The sequence below is a fragment of the Xyrauchen texanus genome, chromosome 23, assembly GCF_025860055.1.
Source record: "Xyrauchen texanus isolate HMW12.3.18 chromosome 23, RBS_HiC_50CHRs, whole genome shotgun sequence".
NCBI classification, from domain to species: Eukaryota; Metazoa; Chordata; class Actinopteri; order Cypriniformes; family Catostomidae; genus Xyrauchen; species Xyrauchen texanus.
Genome location: NC_068298.1, coordinates 29,380,247 through 29,401,131, shown reverse-complemented (window position 1 = coordinate 29,401,131; position 20,885 = coordinate 29,380,247). Strand labels below are relative to the sequence as shown.

Sequence of the window (20,885 nt, the reverse complement as noted above, 5' to 3'; positions counted from 1 at the left end):
ATGAGAGAGAGATGAGAGAGGCAGACAGCCTGCTGTGTTGATCTGTTAGTTTCTAATGATACTGCCCAGATCAGCTCTCTAAAACTTGGAGACAGTCAACCTGGATCCCAAATGATGACCTTGACCTGCTACTGCTAGAAGGCCTTCTTCATATGATACATATGCTTGTGTGTGTTTGTGAATGAAGGCAAGACCAAGTAAATCCATTGGAATGCAAACCACTGCACAGACATCAACAAAAAAATTAGGTGTCCCTAATGCTTTAGCCAATTATTTTAAAATGGGCGAGAGATTGGTAGGCTAGGACAAAATAAAGCAGTAAGGACCATTATTTATGCCACATTTCAGAATGGAAGGCCTCAGGTATGCACAAACAGCACTATCCGTAATCATACTCATAGTTACTGGACATTGCCGCCATAAATCTTAGTAAGTACTGAGTGGTATTAGGTGCAAAACTGGTCAGACACTTAAGTCTTCATTACTTTAATTAATTAGTCCAGATTTGGAGTGGTATACATTTTCAGAAAATTCCAAATTGGAACATAATTCACTTTTTATCTCCCAAAGATTCCACAACCAAAACAAATGACCTGTGTATTCATAAATGAGAGTCAATGCAAGGCCAGTATCAGAACATCCACCTGCCAAAATACACCCATGAATTAAATAAACAGGCGGTGAAAAGAAATTCAGCGGTCTTGGACTGTGTGAGATGAAGACAAACATGTCAGTAATGGTAATGGTATTACGCTCTTCAAAGTCATTCATCTTTTAGTTACAACAGTGTGAAGAGAATGTACAGTCAGGTCCATAAATATTGGGACATCGACACAATTCTAATCTTTTTGGCTCTAAACATCACCACAATGGATTTGAAATGAAATGAACAAGATGTGCTTTAACTGCAGACTTTCAGCTTTAATTTGAGGGTATTTACATCCAAATCAGGTGAACGGTGTAGGAATTACAACAGTTTGTATATGTGCCTCCCACTTTTTAAGGGACCAAAAGTAATGGGACAGATTAACAATCATAAATCAAACTTTCACTTTTTAATACTTGGTTGCATATCCTTTGCAGTCAATTACAGCCTGAAGTCTGGAACGCATAGACATCACCAGACGCTGGGTTTCATCCCTGGTGATGCTCTGCCAGGCCTCTACTGCAACTGTCTTCAGTTCCTGCTTGTTCTTGGGGCATTTTCCCTTCAGTTTTGTCTTCAGCAAGTGAAATGCATGCTCAATCGGATTCAGGTCAGGTGATTGACTTGACCATTGCATAACATTCCACTTCTTTCCCTTAAAAAACACTTTGGTTGCTTTCGCAGTATGCTTCGGGTCATTGTCCATCTGTATGTGAAGCGCCGTCCAATGAGTTCTGAAGCATTTGGCTGAATATGAGCAGATAATATTGCCCGAAACACTTCAGAATTCATCCTGGTGCTTTTGTCAGCAGTCACATCATCAATAAATACAAGAGAACCAGTTCCATTGGCAGCCATACATGCCCACGCCATGACACTACCACCACCATGCTTCACTGATGAGGTGGTATGCTTTGGATCATGAGCAGTTCCTTTCCTTCTCCATACTCTTCTCTTCCCATCACTCTGGTACAAGTTGATCTTTGTCTCATCTGTCCATAGGATGTTGTTCCAGAACTGTGAAGGCTTTTTTAGATGTTGTTTGGCAAACTCTGACCTTCAGGATTTTGAGGCTCACCAATGGTTTACATCTTGTGGTGAACCCTCTGTAGTCACTTTGGTGAAGTCTTCTCTTCATTGTTGACTTTGACACACATACACCTACCTCCTGGAGAGTGTTCTTGATCTGGCCAACTGTTTGTGAAGGGTGTTTTCTTCACCAGGGAAAGAATTCTTCGGTCATCCACCACAGTTGTCTTCCGTGGTCTTCCGGGTCTTTTGGTGTTGCTGAGCTCACCGGTGCGTTCTGTCTTTGTCAAACAGTTGATTTGGCCACACCTAATGTTTTTGCTATCTCTCTGATGGGTTTGTTTTGATTTTCAGCCTAATGATGGCTTGCTTCACTGATAGTGACAGCTCTTTGGATCTCATATTGAGAGTTGACAGCAACAGATTACAAATGCAAATAGCACACTTGAGATGAACTCTGGACCTTTTATCTGCTCCTTGTAAATGGGATAATGAGGGAATAACACACACCTGGCCATGGAACAGCTGAGCAGCCAATTGTCCCATTACTTTTGGTCCCTTAAAAAGTGGGAGGCACATATACAAACTGTTGTAATTCCTACACCGTTCACCTGATTTGGATGTAAATACCCTCAAATTAAAGCTGAAAGTCTGCAGTTAAAGCACATCTTGTTCGTTTCATTTCAAATCCATTGTGGTGATGTTTAGAGCCAAAAAGATTAGAATTGTGTTGATGTCCCAATATTTATGGACCTGACTGTATCTCTTCCATGTAAAATATATTAAAGGGATAGTTCACCCAAAAATGAAAATTTTAATTTTTTTTAACACACCTTCCAAAACCTTGTTACTTAATTTCTTTTGTGAAACACAACGGGGTAGCTTTGAAGAAGGTCTGGAAGAGAGCATCTCCAAAAAGATCAAAAACATTTTGAAATTAATAATAAAATGCGTCCATATGACCCATGCATATTGCAAGCCTTTTGAAGCAACATGATCGCATTTTGTGAAAAACATATGAAATTTGTTTTCACCGAATATCTTGGTTGACAGCCATGGTCACCATTCTCTTTCATTGTATGGAAAAAAGCAGCTCAGACATTTTGATGTTCCACAGTAGATAGTAAGTCAATGTAATGACCTAAGGGAGTGTAATAATAACAGAAATTACATTTTGGGTGAACTATTCCTTTAATCACACCTGACTTGGTCAAAACTGAACAGTGTGAAATTGTGTGCCCTCTTTGGTGAGCTAGGAGGGACAGTAACAGAAAAAGAAAGGGTGCTCTGTGGTTCCATGATGTCTGAGTTAGGAGACAAGGATACTCTGGTATGGGCTAGTTGTCTGCAGTTGTCTGAGCTTATACTGTTTGCTTTGGCCCAGCTGTGCTGAAAATACCTGTCATTAAATGTCAAAGAGCACCAGTGCACTGACCCCCCCCATCAGCGTTCAACGTACATGCTTGTGCCACTTGTCCAAACTCAACAACCCAGACAATCAACTTCCTGTAATCAAAACCAGAAAAGGGCTGAGAGGCACACCTGCTTACGCCAATATAATCTGAGGTTTCAGGTGTTCCAAAATTAGCTAATCTGCTCACCATTACAGGATGACAGACTTTGATGTCTTATAAAACATCAGGGAGACAGGAAATCCTAGATGACTGGAAATCAAAAGGGCTTCCTCCCCCCACTAATGTCTTCTCTAACCCGGAATGAACAAGCATGTTCTGTGTTGCCAAGAGTCATTAGAGAAAATTGTGCAAGGGTAAAATGATTTTCATGTCATGCTGAAATTTTGAAAGTCCCAGAAGTAACATACTTTTCTCTTTGATAATGGCAGTTTAATCATTTTCATTGTGAGCTAATACCAAACAATCAGCCAGGAATTTCTCCCAATTTGGAATGCCCAATTCCCACTACTTAGTAGGTCCTCGTGGTGGCGCGGTTACTCGCCTCAATCCGGGTGGTGGAGGACAAGTCTCAGTTGCGCCGTTTCTGAGACAGTCAATCCGTGCATCTCATCACGTGGCTCGTTGTGCATGACACCGCAGATACTCCGCACGTGGAGGCTCATGCTACCCTCTGCGATCCACGAACAACTTACCACACGCCCCTTTGAGAGCAAGAACCACTAATTGTGAACACGAGGAGGTTACCCCATGTGACTGTACTCTCCCTAGCAACCGGGCCAATTTGGTTGCTTAGGAGACTTGGCTGGAGTCACTCAGCACACCCTGGATTCAAACTTGCGACTCCAGGGGTGGTAGTCAGCGTCAATACTCGCTGAGCTACCCAGGCCCCCCACATTACACGCTTTTTTAAAAGATCCATACTACCTTTAACTTGACACAGCATCCTTAAATGTGGCATTCATGGCAAGAGACCCTGAAAACCAATGAAACAAACACAATCACAGTGAGATGCTCAAAACGTATCTGTCTGATGCAATGTCTACCTCAAAGAGATTGATAAACTCAAAATGTATTGCTGTAGACGGTAGGCCAATGATAGGTTTATGTTTAATAATATGGAGACAAACTTACACATATACTGACTTCTAAAGTGACTTTTTGTAATGTTTATTAAATGTTTTACTCAACCTCCGTGGCTCTACTGCAGGGATAATGTAATGTCTTTGAATTAACTGAATAATTATATTTACAATAATTATTATAATATACATTGAATTTAGTCTATTATCAAGAAATCAAGTAATAAACTAATTTCATGTAATTAATTGGATTATACTTTTTAATTGATTGACAGCCTAAAAAACAAAATCTAAATACAACGCAATACATTTATGGTGAGCATACAAAAATAATTGTATTTATTTTTCCACCATTATTTATATGGAGGGTTTTAGTACAAACAGTAAATCCAGTTGACTCCTGGGACTATGCAGGCCGTTTGTAGATTTTAAGGGTAGAATAATAAACTGCTGTGCTCTCATCTGTGCGGGAGGTCAAGAGTGTCCGCATCGATGGCCAAGACTGTTCTGACAAAACAAAAACTCTCAGTGTCTACTGGACACACATTCTCAAACAAACACACAATCACACATACTCACCTGCCTTAAAAACTGCATGCAAACTTCATGCATGGACACTATGAAGTATGCAAATAAACAGATAAGTAATTCATTACACATCATTCTATCCTTTGCCATTAGCAGAGAAAGCACTGAATGTCTCCACCAGAGCTGGCATAAGAGGTTTAGCAGATGAAGAGTTCTTCACTGAAGCTGTCCATAGTTACCACTGAATGGAGTGCGACTCTCACATTACACTACTGAATCTGGCTACAGAAGTTGGGCTTGGGCAAAAGTGGTCACTGAATAGAAATACAGCTGAAACAAACTCATAGATGCTTCCAGAAGAGAGTGCAACCTAGAGAGCACGGCACTAGAAACATCAAGTTAATGGGTTTGATTCCCACCCAGGTAATCCCATTTCCTGATAAAAAGCATTCACCAAATGCATAAATGTAATGCAAAATGCCTTTATAACCACATGCTGTAAACCACAGTAAGCTGACACATACATAGTCCTTCATGCTCTAACTGTAATTAATCAAAATTATTTAGTTACTATGTCAGAACCACAAACTAGTGGACAATTTAAAATCTTCTTTCAAAACCTGAAAGCTAATGTTGACAGATTCTATCAGTGCTCAAAACACTGAATGGAAAACACTGAGTGTTTATCATTCAGCCCCACGTGGTGACTTCCTCTGCTGATTGGCAGGGTGGATTAACTATGCCTGAGCGCTTTAATCAGTGGTGCTGTGAAACAGCAGAGTTTGGCTGGTCTTGCCTGCCAGTGATAATGTTGGCCCAAGAATGTTAATGCTGCTCATTGTGATGTTAAATATGAGATGAGAACAATTCAGACGTGGTCATTCACCCTCGGTCTGGCCCTAGGGACCAAATACAAACGGTTGAGCCAAGCTGACTTTATACGAACACACACACACACACACACACACACACACACACACACACACACACACACACACACACACACACACACACACACACACACACACACACACACACACACACACACACACACACACACACACACACACACACACACACACACACACGTTGGTCTACCTATCATTATGAGGACTTTCCATAGACATAATGACTTTTATACTGTACAAACTATAGATTCTATCCTCTAAACCTAACACAACCCCTAAACCTAACCCTCACAGAAAACCTTCTGCATTTTTACATTTTCAATAAAACATTGTTTAGTATGATTTTTAAGCGATTTGAATTATGGGGACACTAGAAATGTCCTCATAAATCACATTTATAGCATAATACCCTTGTAATTACTAATTTGTAACTTACAAAATTGTCCTCGAATCACAAAATACACACACACACACACACACACACACACACACACACACACACACACACACACACACACACGTTGTGTTTCCATGTTTTATGGGGACTTTCCATAGACATAATGGTTTTTATACTGTACAAACTTTATATTCTATCCCCTAAACCTAACCCTACCCCTAAACCTAACCCTCACAGAAAACGTTCTGCATTTTTACCTTTTCAAAAAACATAATTTAGTATGATTTATAAGCTGTTTTCCTCATGGGGACCGACAAAATGTCCCCACAAGGTCAAAAATTTCGGGTTTTACTATCCTTATGAGGACATTTGGTCCCCACAAAGTGATAAATACATGCTCACACACACACACACACACACACACACACACACACACACACACACACGAATGTCTACTGCCATTTCTCCCAAAAACTAAACATTCCACTTGGAATTCGTTAAAATATGCTTTTATCATCAGCCAAGCCAGTCATCAAACTATCTAATGTCAACTTGCATAAATAAACTACCTAACCATTGTAAATGTTCTATCAGTGTTCCTCTAGTCAGGCAAGATTGTGAGTCTGAAGAATGTGTTGAACAAAGATATCCAAAGTCCCCAAGGGGCAGATGGTGAAATGCATGGCTGGATTTCAATCTCATGCCTGTTGCTTTTAAGAAAGAGAGAGAGAGAGAGAACTAATTCCTACAGGACTTGCAAATACACCAATTCTCAGATACTGTCATAACAAGGCAGGAGAGAGGAAGGTATTCACAGTGTCTTGGAGAGTCTAGTATGGAAAACAAACACCCAATATCCCATCACCCAATCCTCTACTCTACTCTACTCTCAGCATGGAACTTCACCATGGACTAAGGGAAACTCAGGAAAAATGATCTGAAAACACAAAGAACTCAAATAAACTAACTCTAACATAAGCTCCAAACTTGTAGAAAATGAGTCACTCAGTTGGGGGAATAGCAGAATGTATTCACAGCACATTACATACACACCCCTACTGTATGTACTGTAATAAATTGGTTTAAAACCGTTAGACCTCCATCTGGGCCTTTTAGGATTTAAATGTGAGTCTTACTGAAGAGCATACAATAGACTCTTCAGTGTAACCAGTTTCTGGGGTTAGAAGTTAGGCCTCCATCACTGAAACATTGAAATAAAAAATCCTCCAGACACACGTAAGCACACAGTTCCTTTTTTTTTTTACCAAGGACAGCATAAGCCTCGTGAAGCCAGAATTTTGAGTAACGGCCTCAAGTGTGGGTCACTTGTCATTTTTAATAGCCAAGAACTGGCTACATAAGCCCTGATTACATCTGGTATTAATATGTGTTTTGGGACACAATCACAAGTGGACAAGCAATATACATTGCTGTTTACACCTGGTCGTAACATGCATCTCTTACATTCATGAATGCATAAATCATTCACTACGTCAGTGTTTTTCTGCATGATAATTAAAGCACAAAAAAGAGAAAGAAAATGAAAGATGCACTGGATGGCGCAACAGTTTACACTATCAGCCTAAATACCAGGATATGTAAACAGGTCCTGAGACAAGGGGAGACCATCTGACTGACATTGATTTATCTGAAATAGTAAGTCACAGAGTAATAATGGCACAACGATCTCACTTCGTTTGAAAATTTGCAGAAAATGTGGGGAGACTTTGCGATCAGAGTTTGTGTTCAAAAGTAATAACCCTCAAAATACAGTAACTATCAGAAAAAACTGAAAATGCAGATCTGTTTGTAGGTATCTAGGTTACTTGCTTCTAAGTGTCAGTAAACTAAACAGTATCGTCTAAAGATCTGATGCTACTAAGATGGCAAATTTTGGCAAATCCAGCGATTAGTTCTTTTTAAAAGTGTTCATTGTAGACATATTCTACTAAAATGAACAAAGTTGTGGCTAAGCTCTCAGACATGAATCGCTTGACAGATCTTGGAAGACAGGTTTAAATAGTTAAAAATAAAACAGATCAGCTCCCACACGTTTCCAGTTAGCAGTGTTACAAGATGAGTTGTAGGCAGACAGTTGTTTTATCTAGTGATAGGGAGAGTGAGGCTTTAAAGGTGAAATCTAGTACATCAAAGAGAGTGGAACAAGATTAATGGCCTCACACACACACGGCTATCCTTATGAGGACTATCCATAGACATAATTATACGGCACGAACTATAGATTCTATCCCCTACCCCTAAACCTCACCATAAAAATTTAATAAAAAAAAAATAAACATAATTTAGTATGCTTTTTAAGTGATTTGAATTATGGAGCCTTGAGAAATGTCCTCATAAACCACATTTATAGCATAATACCCTTGTAATTACCAGTTTGTAACCTGAAAAAAAGTCCTCATAAACCACCCAAACCTGCCCACCCCCACCTGCCTGCACGAACACCCACACACACCAGGTGCACTTCAATAAAACAGACCTGTCCTTTGGATTCAATGGAAGAACGGAGGAATGTGATACAGAACATCACTTTTTTAACCTCCAAAGAAGTTTAATGCATGATTGTATCACTCAATTCATCAACTGTGACTTTAAAAAGTTTACTACACTTTACATGCTTTTTAACTCTGGAAAAGCACAGGATGTGATGCGTGTATGTATGCGAGTCGTGATCATGAAATTATTGTTTGAATGTGTGTGAGATTAAGAATGGGAGCATGTGTTAGTAGCACAGGTGTGTGAGATGAGGAAAGCTTTGTTATGGCAGGAGAGGTGATAGCTGGGTGATCGGCAGGCTCTTGATGTTAAGCACAGTATCTATGAGGCTCAAGTTGACTTAGTGGGACATACTATGATAAGACTGTCTGAGCTCCCTTGATCGATTACTTCCACTCTACAGAGAGCTAGACTGTATTGTTGACATCCATTATAAGAGGTACATAGAGACTCATTTTTACTAATTACCTAACTAAATCAAATCACTGTAAACACAAGTGTAATGGTGGGTCAAAGTCATGGGTGCATGTTTTACAACAATGCAGTGGTGCAGTGATTATTTTTCAGCACTAGGAATCCAGGAATGTAGTTGAATCGTTGTTTGAGTCGATGTTTACCTCATGTAAATGACTGGAGAATATTTCCTAATGCTTGCATAGCTAAAACGCTTACATATCACAAGATTCATGCAGTTTGCATCGTTATAAGCAGTGTAAAAACAGCCATGACCCACTAACTCATGGTTTTTGAAGGCCTCAGGATGGAAGTTGTCTAAGAGACGTTCACAAGAATTTTGGCTTCTATTTTCTCATTTTTCCATCAACTCAAACCATCTAAAAAGTGCATAGCAAATTCAAAACACTTTCACATCCATGTACTTCCAAATAATAGGTTACAATACAAAGCTATGATATGCGACAACACGCAGAACATTAAGTTAGATGATAATACCATGGTTAACTTGCCATAAACCTGGATATGCTATTATTTAGGTAATGCAGAGTTTACACTACACGATTTTAGGCCCGATTTTTACTCGCAGACAGTTTTGTAGAGATCGCTGATAACAGCCCAAAATCATAGGCAAATCGGAGCTCGCTCCCATGAGCGACGATCGCAATGCATGAATAATCAAAGTCGTGATTTGAGAGAAGTACCGATGCATCGTAGATGTCAGTGAGATATCTACAATGTTAAATATCTCGACCTGTCTGGGACTGATGTGTTTTCACTGAATACAACTGCAGCATTGACCTACAGCCAACGAGAGAGCAAGAAACAGGACAAAGGAAGTTTCAGTGGGAGGAGTCCTGATGTACCTGCAACAGAACATCAACTAGCATGGCTGCGGTATCAAGAAAGTCTCATTGAACCGAAGAAATGGAGGAAAAATAAGTGAAACATTGGCAGGAGCACCAGCGCCTATTTGATGTTTAATCTGAACTGTACCACAACCAGGTGGAGAAAGAGTTGCCAATTCTCTTGAACAGTCAGATGTTGTTTCAGTAGGAGGTACTTTTTCATATTATAACCAATAAAATATATGATGCCTTGAGGCGATTAAAAACATACACATCATATTCTGAAATGCATAACATATGATCATGCATTTGTTTTCGTATCTCATATCCCTTCTCGTGTGTACTCTGTAATTTGGACTCCAGGCAGAGTCGTCAGAGATTTGTCAATAGTGAAATGTTTTGTAATGTGTTCACCCCTATCGCCGATTCGTCATGTAATTTGGAAACTCTACGACTTCAATGACAAGACAGACAGTTGTGTAATAAGAACGGTACCACAATTCGACATCTTTGAAAGTTGTGTAGTGTGTAGGAGCCATAACTTGCAATAAATATATTGACTTAATCTTACTTGCTAAGCTATATTCTCTTCAAACTATTGTTCCACCATGACAGTAGTTGACTTGAAAAAAAAAACTAGCCATAAAAAGGGCAAAAACACTGTCTGCTATAGAGTTTATGTGCTTGGCAGAGTAAAGTTTTGGTCTTTACGTTCAGATCCTTCAAAACAGCTGCTTAAGTTAGATAAATGTCCAAAACCTACAGTCATGTTACCATCAGAGGCAATAAAAAATTACTACACAAAAACACACAATCAAAAACCCTAAATTTACAGTACAGCCGGCTCATATCTGGTCTCTAAAGACAAAAAGAGAAGCTCTTTTTTTCTGTCTCTGCATCTATCTTCAGCCCTCAGGCATCTGTGACAGCACAGCCAGAGATCTGTGTGAGGTGGCACACAGTTCAGGTGTACTCTCTCTCTCAGGTGTCCCCCATCCTGTTCCTGTGCTCTGATGTAGTGCCGTTGCTATGGTTGGCCTCGGCATTGGGTTACCCTGAGCCTCTGGGGTATGATCAACTTTACCACCCAACATGTAGTGGGAAAGAGCTGATGAAAGAGTCCACCTGACTGGCCATTCAGGATGGGTGTGCAAGACACACGTGAGAGAAAGCGCCTACAGTTGCACAACGCCAGATCCTGGCATAGAAAACCTGCATATTTTTGTAGGCAAGCTTTTGTAATTTCAACAATTCCGACAACCGGTGATCCCACATTTATCTTGTAATAGTAACCAGTGTTACACTGTTATCCAAACCTGTGTGATTAAGTCAGATGTTAATTAAGCACACATTCATTAAAGCATTCGTGAAAATGATTCAAAATGATAACAGTGACTCTTTTGACTGATTCTGAATGACTTTTGACACCCTTAATGGGTGGTTTGACACTAGCACTTTTTTGGATTGAATGTAAAAGTTTGGTTCGTTTGGATGATATGAACTTGGACCACTACTCGGACCCAAATTAAATTATGTGAACAGAGAGGGGGGAAATTATATCTTTGCTGTGGTAGTACAGATTCAACAGCGCCTGAGCTCCATCGGTGAATAATTGTGCAGGAAAAACAGTCTACAGCGTGCGCAAACAGAGCAGTCTAACATTGACATTATTCAAATAAACAGCAAATAGTTCAAATACATTTATTTGGATCACCTTTAAAGAAAACAATACAATATTTCTGTACATACACAAGTACTCTGTCTGGATACACAAATCTCTGCTGGAACAGGTTTTCAAACTGCTCTTCCTCACTGGTGACACAAATAGGGCTTATTAGGCTCCATTAAGAGATTACAAGGTGAGAAAAGAGCCAAGACCTGAGATGCCCTGAGGCCTGACGGAGGTGTAGAGTTTCCAGTTCACTCTAATGAACACACAGAAAACTCTTAATGCTCAGATTATGGCACAGATTGTGCAGTGCCCCAGGCCAGAGAGAGGGTGGTCTGTGTGTGTTTTACATCACCTGACACATCCAGAGCCCCAGGGATGAGCATGGGATGGGCTGTGTGTGTTTTTTAGAGGAATTGTTTCACAAGATGACAAAATCTGATTGAACCTCCATTTGGGGATTTCTTCAAAGGGCAAAACAGTTTGTAAATATGCAAAAAAGACAAACAAAATGTTTTTTTTTGTTTTATTTTTGTAAATTTGAAGTTTTCGATTTGAATGTGTTATTTATTTTGAAGAACAAGACTATGGTGACCAATATATTTATTCTGTTTTTTAACCTCGTGTGACCCCCGCGCAATTCTGCGTGGACATTATACTTCGTCTTCGCTATATGCTACACATTCATTTAATCAATAACCAACACTCCTGAAAACATAATAAACAATTTGATAACACCAAACTATAGAAAGTCAGATTTTTTTATTTAAAATTTCATACATCTTTAGGAAAACTATTTGCACTAGCTTTATATTTTTTTTTGCATGTTTATCAGGGGCTACTAATTTAAAATCAAAATTGGAAATAGAAAATGCACAGAGCTGTCACACTCGGGTCTCAGGAGGTTAAAAGATTGGTAAAGATGTGTATGTGTCTGTTTCTAAACTAACAGTAGTCTCAAGAAAAATATGCAGGAAAACTAACCCAAGACATTAGCTAAATCTGACAAAACCTCCTTTTGGGGATGTGATCAAAATAAAATTGTAATTAATAATGTTTTTTTCTTTTTTTTTTTTTATAATAAAAAAAATATTTTAGGAGTACGGTTGGGTCAGGATTATTCTGTGGCAATATTAATTTGAAAAAGTCTATAGTAAGACCCCAACATATTTAGGGTATTTAAACAGTATAAGAATGTAAACACAAATGGAATCAGGCAATAGAACAGATTGCCAGTAGATGTTTTCTTTCCTTTTCTTTTTAATTAGAGTATTTTGAAAGCAAGGAAAAAAAATTACGTGTCTGTTTCTAAACAAGCTGTAGTTTGATCTAAATCTGACAAAATCTATTTAAACTTTTTTTTTTTTACTTTAATAATACATGTTTTCATTTAGGAGTAGAGTTAAATGGTTGGGTTAGTCTAAAGTACAGGAATAACAGCTTTATTGGAAAACAATAAACTTAAACATTAAGACCCCATTAGATCGTTTGTGTAGTCGTATGTGTGTCTTACCTCTCCTGACATATCTGGAGCCAGAGGGATCAGAGGCCATAGAGAAGAGTAGATGCCAAAGAAGACTACCCACAATCCAATGCTGCCCCAGATGGCAATGTGACTGAACTGTGAGCCAGAGGAGATTAGAGAAACACAACATTCAGTTGAGAATGATACGGCATCCTTCCAATCACACATCACATAAACTCATCCCACACATAATATAATACAACATATATCCATCCATATCACATCAGAATAATTTATTATACATAATTTTATGACTAGTAACAAATGTATAACAACTATTTTGAGAAACCATGAATTTCACTTGTGGACACATGTTGATCACATGTGGGAGCATGTTAAATTCAAGCACTTTTGTTTTATCACGGACTCGCATGAAAACAGCCTTTGAGGCCTGAAATATGCACATGTGAAACATTGGGAGCATATGTGAAAGATTTTAAAAACACACAAAATTCATGCAATTTTGTGAAATTAATGTGCTTCCTTCGTGAGGAAACAACAGCAACAACTAGAACTGCATTTATCAGTCATAAAGGAAATGGCAAAGAAATAATGACAAAATGTTCAGTTTTGGACAAACTATCCCTTTAAGGAAATACCGTTGCTTGCAAGGCAGCAAAAAACTAGTGTTCCAAGTATTAGTTAAGCTTAAGTTAAATCAATTAAATCATTATTATTTTTTTAAAATGCTGCATTAGAGCCGCTCAGCACAGGACTGTAAACTGTGCACAAGAACACAATGTAATATAATCTTTGAAGAGTAAAGCCAGATATAGCAGCTTAAATATATGCAAGAATGTATGAACCAATCAACCACAATTTAGTATGCAAATAATACAATGACATCATCGCTGCTGACTGCATTTAGAAAACTAAACATTTGCATTGCAAGCACTGTAGTAATAGTAATAACATTAACTACATACATTTACATTTACCAAAATACATTATATATTTTTAATTTCATATACATTTATTATATTTTGAACACTACATTAAAATTGTATATCTGCAAATCTGAATCTGGAAAAAAAGCTTTAATTACTGATGAAACCATGATATCATTTTTCAATGTTCTGAACTATTCCATGACATCAGTGCCAGACAAAAGGTGTGAGTGAAAGGAGAAAGAGAGGGAGAAAGGCGGAAGGGAAGGAGGTGAAGGAGCATGTTTCTACTGATAGAGGCACAATGAAAACAGAAAGATGGAAAGTGTCATCCAAACCCTCACCATGGTCCAGGAGGATGTCTCCAACCCAGCTTTCAGACAGACCGTGATCACCACAAACTGCAGAACACACACACAAGTTCTTATCAACTGACTTTGCATATACATATAAACATTAGACTGCAATGAATGTAGATATAATGATGCTCAACCGTCAGACAGGAATTGCCAAACACTGTTTGAAGTAGAGTTTGAAACCACTTTTGCAGAGCAGCTTTGTTTTCATTTCATTACATAAAAAACTGGTAAAAAAAAGTGAAAATCCTCAGTGCAGCAGGACTCAGTCCAGAAGGAACATTTTACAGCAGGACAACCAGGACAGAGTGACAAACAACAGACAGGATACAGAGATGCTTTGTGAGGACTTAAGTCTTTCCTGAGCTAAAGGCCCAAACACACTTACTGTATAAACCATGTTGCCTAAGAGGAGATAGTCTGGTGTCTTTCCATTTCCAAAAACGGTATCTGTGAGGAGAATCAATAAGAGAGCTTTCAGAACACAAGATTACATATTTGAACATACATACATAAATCAGACTAGACTAGATTCCATTAGGATGTTGAACTCAAAGAGGCGACTAATGCACGGGTCCAAAGAGAGGGCATGTATTCATGTGTATCTGGACATGACTGATGCTTTAAGACGCCATACTGGCTCAAGAGAGTAATAACTCTTCAAATCTGTATTACTGAGAATCCATTACCATTATACACTGTGGCTCTGGATTCTGATTACAGTGAGATACATGTGAGCTGGGAAATGTTTGAACAGTCAGAAAGATACTTTCTGAACTTTTGTCTTGGCAGGTTTCAGGTTTCAAGATCAACATAGAATCTCAGGAAGAATTTAAATAGAAAAAAGTTCAAGGAATATTTTATCCAAAACTAAATTTCCAACCCAGTCTCATGACAAGTTGTTGTAATAGTATGAGATGGTGAAATCTTAAGAATTAGTACAAGTTGGCTCATAAAAACATTTATGACTTTTAATGCCATCGAGAAAAAGAAAAGAACCAACAAATGATGTTTTAATTTTCTAAGTTGAATCCCTAATGCACACCCTAAGCTTAACCATGATTTAATAGGAAAACCACTGTTGTTTACCACTGAAAGAAGAGAAATACTAGGGACAAGAATGTTTCCTAAGTTTAACCCCTAAACTGAACCCTAAATCTAACCATAAAGTCTAACGCCGTACCCAAACTCTAAATCCGTAATTTTCAAACATTTGATAATGAGAAGTTTATACCCAAAATACAGCATGATGATCCATTCCTAAAACATAAAAGCAGCTAGAAATGAACAAAAAGTCCCAATTTACTATTAGAAAAATAGTAACAGTGATATTATAAACAACACTTCTTCTTGCAAAATTAAATAATTGAAAAACGACAAAATCATATTCTAGGTTAGATACATTTGTACTACATCATTATATGGAATGAGTAATTAAATTTGTTAACAAAACGTTTCCTCTCTTAAAATAAAGTGTTGGATAGGAGGCTAGCTAAGATCTGTTCTTGATTAGTTGGTCTAAAAATCGTAATGTTGAGTGAAGTTGTACGATAACGTACAGTTTTGCCATCTCGTATGAATTTTTATGAGTACTAATATTATCATAAGACCACAATGAAACTTCTATCATCATTTACTCAACCTCATAACATGCGCAAATTATATATATATTTTTTGCAGACTATCTTGACCATTCTTTTCCATACAAAGAACATCAATAGGCACAGACAATGCTGAGCTACAAAAATGACAAAAAAGCATCATATAAATGTCATACCCTCTGTCATAGCTCTCAATTCAAATTTTTGCTTGAATCCAATGAAATATGAAGCATCAAATCACAATGATGGTCAATGACGACCAGTAACAAGGACCAAAGGGCGTTTGATGTCAAACCTGTCACAGTCCAGACATTCTACAATATAACTTATGTGTTCCATGAAAGAAATAAAATCATACAGGTTAGGTGAGAAAATTACAATTAAACATTTTGGTTGATTCTTTCTTAGATATTACCAAAAATTCTTCAATGTTTGGCAATTTAGCCATGGCATAGTGACAAGGGCATGTGATCTGACACATTGAGATGTGCTGCTCATGTGTGAGCAAAAAGTGCATATCCAGCTTGAGAACTTTCCTGATCTTGTTTGCCTTCTCTCTCTTGCCTAATCATTTTCTGTCCTCTTTTAACTGTCCACAAAGTGTTCTATTGCTCGTATTAATAGAAGGTAACGATTAATGTAAAATGAGCTGATGGCAGCCGTACAGAGAGGTTAAGACAACGGATCTGCTCAAATCATTGAGGATTAACTGACCATAGAGACTAGCTATGTTGGCCAAGATAGAAGTGCTGTATAATAGATATTGGCTCATTCTAACTGCTTCAGCAAACAGTACTGATTGGACAGTTAAGCAAATAGTGGATCGTTGAAATAATGCAACAGTATTAGTCATTCTGTGACTGCAAGTAAGAGTGGAGAATCCAAAAACATCAACACTTTGGCAAAGCAAAACACAACAGACAGCATTTGGATCTGGAAGGCTTGTGTGTGTCTCAGTGTGTGTGTGTACAGTGCTGACAGCCTATCAGTCAGAAACTGCAGTCTCCACTGCTTTGTTTAAAAAGCAGGTCTGAGTCTGACTGTGTGGTCCTGCAGCCAAAGCAGCCTCACACCCTGTCTACACCGGATGCACGCGCTAGCGCTTCTGCACAAATGAAACAGTTTAGAATGTTTGTGTAGAACGTCCAGCGTAGACAGCCTCAAGCTTGTGTCGCACCGCATCAATGGACGTGCCCGGTATAGACAGGGTGCCATTTTTACACACTCACACACATATTAAAGACATATAAAGAAAGACTACAGAGAAATTTAACTCTTAATGTTGTTTCAAACCTGTTTGATTTTCTTTCCGCTGTTGAACACAAAAGGATGTGTATAGATAGACTAGGGATGCTGCAATCATATGGTTTCACTATTATTACAAATGTCACGATTAATTTAACCATAATAATTTAGAATCTACAGTTAAAATCCTTGACATTGTTTGTTTACATGCGGCAAACATATTATACAAATTATATATAAATGTGTTTTTCGGTGTTTGCCTAAATGTGAAGATAGCTTGTGCTTGTGCCTGGCTGGTTAATGGTTGTTTCTATGGTTACGGATGGTGGTATAACGATGGTAACGTCTTGTTCTTCATGTAAATCTGGGGCTAAAGCAAACAAACTCCATAATATAACAGAGGAATTTGATCTACCTGATTTCCACCAAAAAAGTGACTTTAATAATCTGTTTGGGAACATTTGAATGACTGAGGGTTACTGAAGTCAACGGATGTAAATAAGTCAGATGACAGAAGTCATATACTGTAAGATAGTTCATCTAAACGGGACAGGGTGTTCCACTAGTCATCCAACAACAAACTAGTGTATTTTTTTATATTTTTAGCTGTGGTGCTTTTAAAGCGATAAATTGAGAGATGCAACTTTTTGTAATGCTCAAGCATACTGACAGTGCGCAGTGCATTTGCTTGTAGTTACTATCAGTGTGTAAACTTATGGCACTTTTCCACTGCACGTTGGGGTTCAACTCAAATCGACTCAGCTCGCTTTACTTTTCTGAGCTTGCTTTTCCACTGGAGTTTAGTGCAGCCTCAATGTGGGTGCGATTATAGGCTGATGGTCATAGTTGCTTCGCCCCATCCAGCTCTAGTTGGATCTTCTCCTTGGCTACTTACAAGAGGAATGCCTGCACCTCATTTATTGGGGTTTTGCGCACAGCCATTTATTTTACAATTTGAAAGTCGCACGAACAAATGATACTGCTATTGTGGTTTATAACTTTAAAACTAGAGGGTTGATGTCCCGTGTCGCAAATCCAGTGACACTGGTAGTGACAATTCTCTCTGACCAATCAGTGATCTGCAGGATTTTGACATCACATTTAGTATCGGCTCGGCTCGCTTGGAACCTCGACCGAGGTGGTACTAAAAAAAGTACCAGGTACCAGCTCCCAAAAAAATCAACCAAAAAGTGAGAAGAGTCGAGCTGTACCGAGCAGTGTGAAAAGCCCCATTAGAGAAGTTTTTCCTTAAATGATCCTCATTACTTAAAGCATTGCTTGTGTTCAAATTCACCGCATATAACAGTAAATGTATGTTTCCTTTATTACACGTAGTCCACAGGTTTATTTGTGAGGTGTGGACCGATTAAAAGACAGTATTTTTATGGAGTCTACTGCTGATTCTTTATGGTGGGGTGTTTGGTATACAACAGATTCTTTTGATAAACTGTTGCAGAACAAAAAAACGGTTGCCATGAACTACATGTTGTGTACCCACATAACCTTACAGTCATGCACTTTTGAAGTGATTCCAAGCACTCTGGTAACCCAGAAGCACATCAATCTGCAGCTGGGATCTAGATAAGCAGTGTTGTGCCCTATTGTTAGAGCATCTCTTTTTATATACCTCCTATTTATATTTTGGGTATTTATCAATTTTCCTATTGAAAAGTCCAAATATCCACCAGAAATGCATCCTCTAAGATATTCAGTATTGATATGATATAACTCTTTTGCCTCAGCTCTGTTGCATAATGAGAAATATGCAAATTAATCATAAAACTGATTAACCAGGATTTTTTCTCAGACGGTAACTTTCAAAAACCGAAGCATCCACAGGATGGACAATCACTTTCACTGTTGGAAAAAAAACAGCAACAAAATTCTTGTGTTCCACAGAGGAAAGCTATTTGAATGGGTTTGGAACCACATAAGAGAGTGAATGATGACAGAATCTCCAGTTTTGAGTGAATAAAACAAATAGACAGTGCCTGGCATGTGTGTTTGCGATGTTCAGATATTCATGGTAGCCAATAAGAAGCAATTAAGCTGAAGCAAGAGAAGGCCCGCTTTCACTCTGACACCCACTGACCTCAAAAAAACAAAAACAAAAGTTGTGTGAGAGTGTGTATGTGTGTGCTTACCGTGCTGGAAGGCCTTGAGGGGGAACCAGAAAAGGATGACTGAGTGAAACAGGCCGTTCAGACAATGGGCCCAAAAGACCTGCAGCGGAGTGGAGGAGGGGAGGGAAGAAAGAGAGAGAGAGGAGAGGCATGAGAAAGACGTTGGCCACCCTAACACTGCTGCTGGCCCCTGACCCCAGGCCTTTGTGTGCTCTCAGAGCTAGGCTAAGTGGAAGGTTTGTCAGGCCTCCCTGCTCAATGGCCACCCCGCTGACAGACACTTTGTATGTCCTGTGAGTGCAGCGCAAGAGAGAGCCAACTAGCTGAGAGATGTCAGTAAGGGCCATTTTCCGCAAGCCTTCCTTTATTCTCCGGCGTTAGTTGCCTCATCAAATTTCCCCAATCGTTCCTTTGTGAATTATGAAAAAAAAATACAAAATCCTTCATGGATACTTTTAGTACAAACACAGACAAGTTTCAGGAATTAAGATGTATTAGTCTGTCGCTTCAGAGCATGGTAATTTGGGAGCATGGAAGAACTATCGCTTACACAGGTACAGCATAAAGTCTTTGAGTGTCCGCGTCTGTATACAAGGGCATGTGGACTTTGGATGTGCCATTTAAATAAATATCCTCCTCCAAAACCGCCTTGTTTTGAATTTACATTATGCACGGACTTGGCCAAACAAAACACTAATGGGCGATGTAGCATGAAACAGCCGTGAAATGAAATCAGGCCCACCAGTCCGGTTTCCAATCCCTGTTTTTTCCCCAGCGCTGCTCTTTTCACCTTTACAGAGACTGTTCACAGACCTCAGATACAACAGATAATTCCCAAATTAATATGTAAAACAGTATTGAACGTATAATGTTTACATTTATTCATAAAAAAAATAAAAATAATAATTCTCCATACTAATAAAAATGTTATTGAATGAGCCATGAATGAATAATTCTTTTGAACTGGCTCTTTTCAATGAAGAGAATAATAAAGAAACAGCCAATATTATATTTCGGTCATAATCTACTTTACATCATGTTGATCAAATGATTTGATCATGTTGCATGATTTCTGAAAATTAAGAACCTAAGTTTGCATCTATTCCTCACACAAAGATATCACATAGCTTCAAATGATTTACTATTTAGTAGAATATAGAGAATATTCCATTAAATATAAAGACTATAAAGACTATTTATAAAGGATATAGTGCATAAGTTGTACAGAGTACTTTTATGGTGCTTTTGTGTCCTTTTTGGAGCTTGAAAGCAACCGGTCACCATCTACTTGTGTTGTACAGGAAATAGCTGCATGAACATTATTAAAAATATATCATTTTGTGTTTCACGGACAAAGAAACATCATAAGGGTTTGGAGGGGAAGTAGATGATGACAGAGTGTACATGTGAGTGAACTGTATCATTAAAATGACATGACTATAAAAGGAGAACTGTCACGGGTGACATCAAAAGGATAAACAACCAAAACAATTTTGCAATGTACAAAACTAATGGAAAGAATAGTGATAAAGAGTTAAAACCATTTATTCAGAGTGACTATTTGCACTCAAACAGTCTGGTGGAAACAGAAATTAAAGACAAACTGCTCCCCCAATGTCGCTTCAATGTCGAGGTGTTTAAAGACACAGTGAATATGCTTTT

At 38.4% G+C, this 20,885-nt stretch overlaps 1 protein-coding gene across 3 annotated transcripts in view; it reads right to left on the bottom strand.

The window, feature by feature from the left end:
• Positions 1 to 20,885, bottom strand: part of LOC127617163 (phospholipid-transporting ATPase IA) — a 197,135-nt gene that overhangs the window by 10,629 nt on the left and 165,621 nt on the right. For all 3 annotated transcript variants that reach the window (XM_052089080.1, XM_052089078.1, XM_052089079.1), the window contains 4 exons: positions 19,245 to 19,323; positions 14,643 to 14,704; positions 14,243 to 14,299; positions 13,000 to 13,107 (listed from right to left, as the gene is read on the bottom strand). In XM_052089080.1, the coding sequence (XP_051945040.1) occupies positions 13,000 to 13,107; positions 14,243 to 14,299; positions 14,643 to 14,704; positions 19,245 to 19,323 (306 nt within the window). The remainder of the gene's footprint in view (positions 1 to 12,999; positions 13,108 to 14,242; positions 14,300 to 14,642; positions 14,705 to 19,244; positions 19,324 to 20,885) is intronic.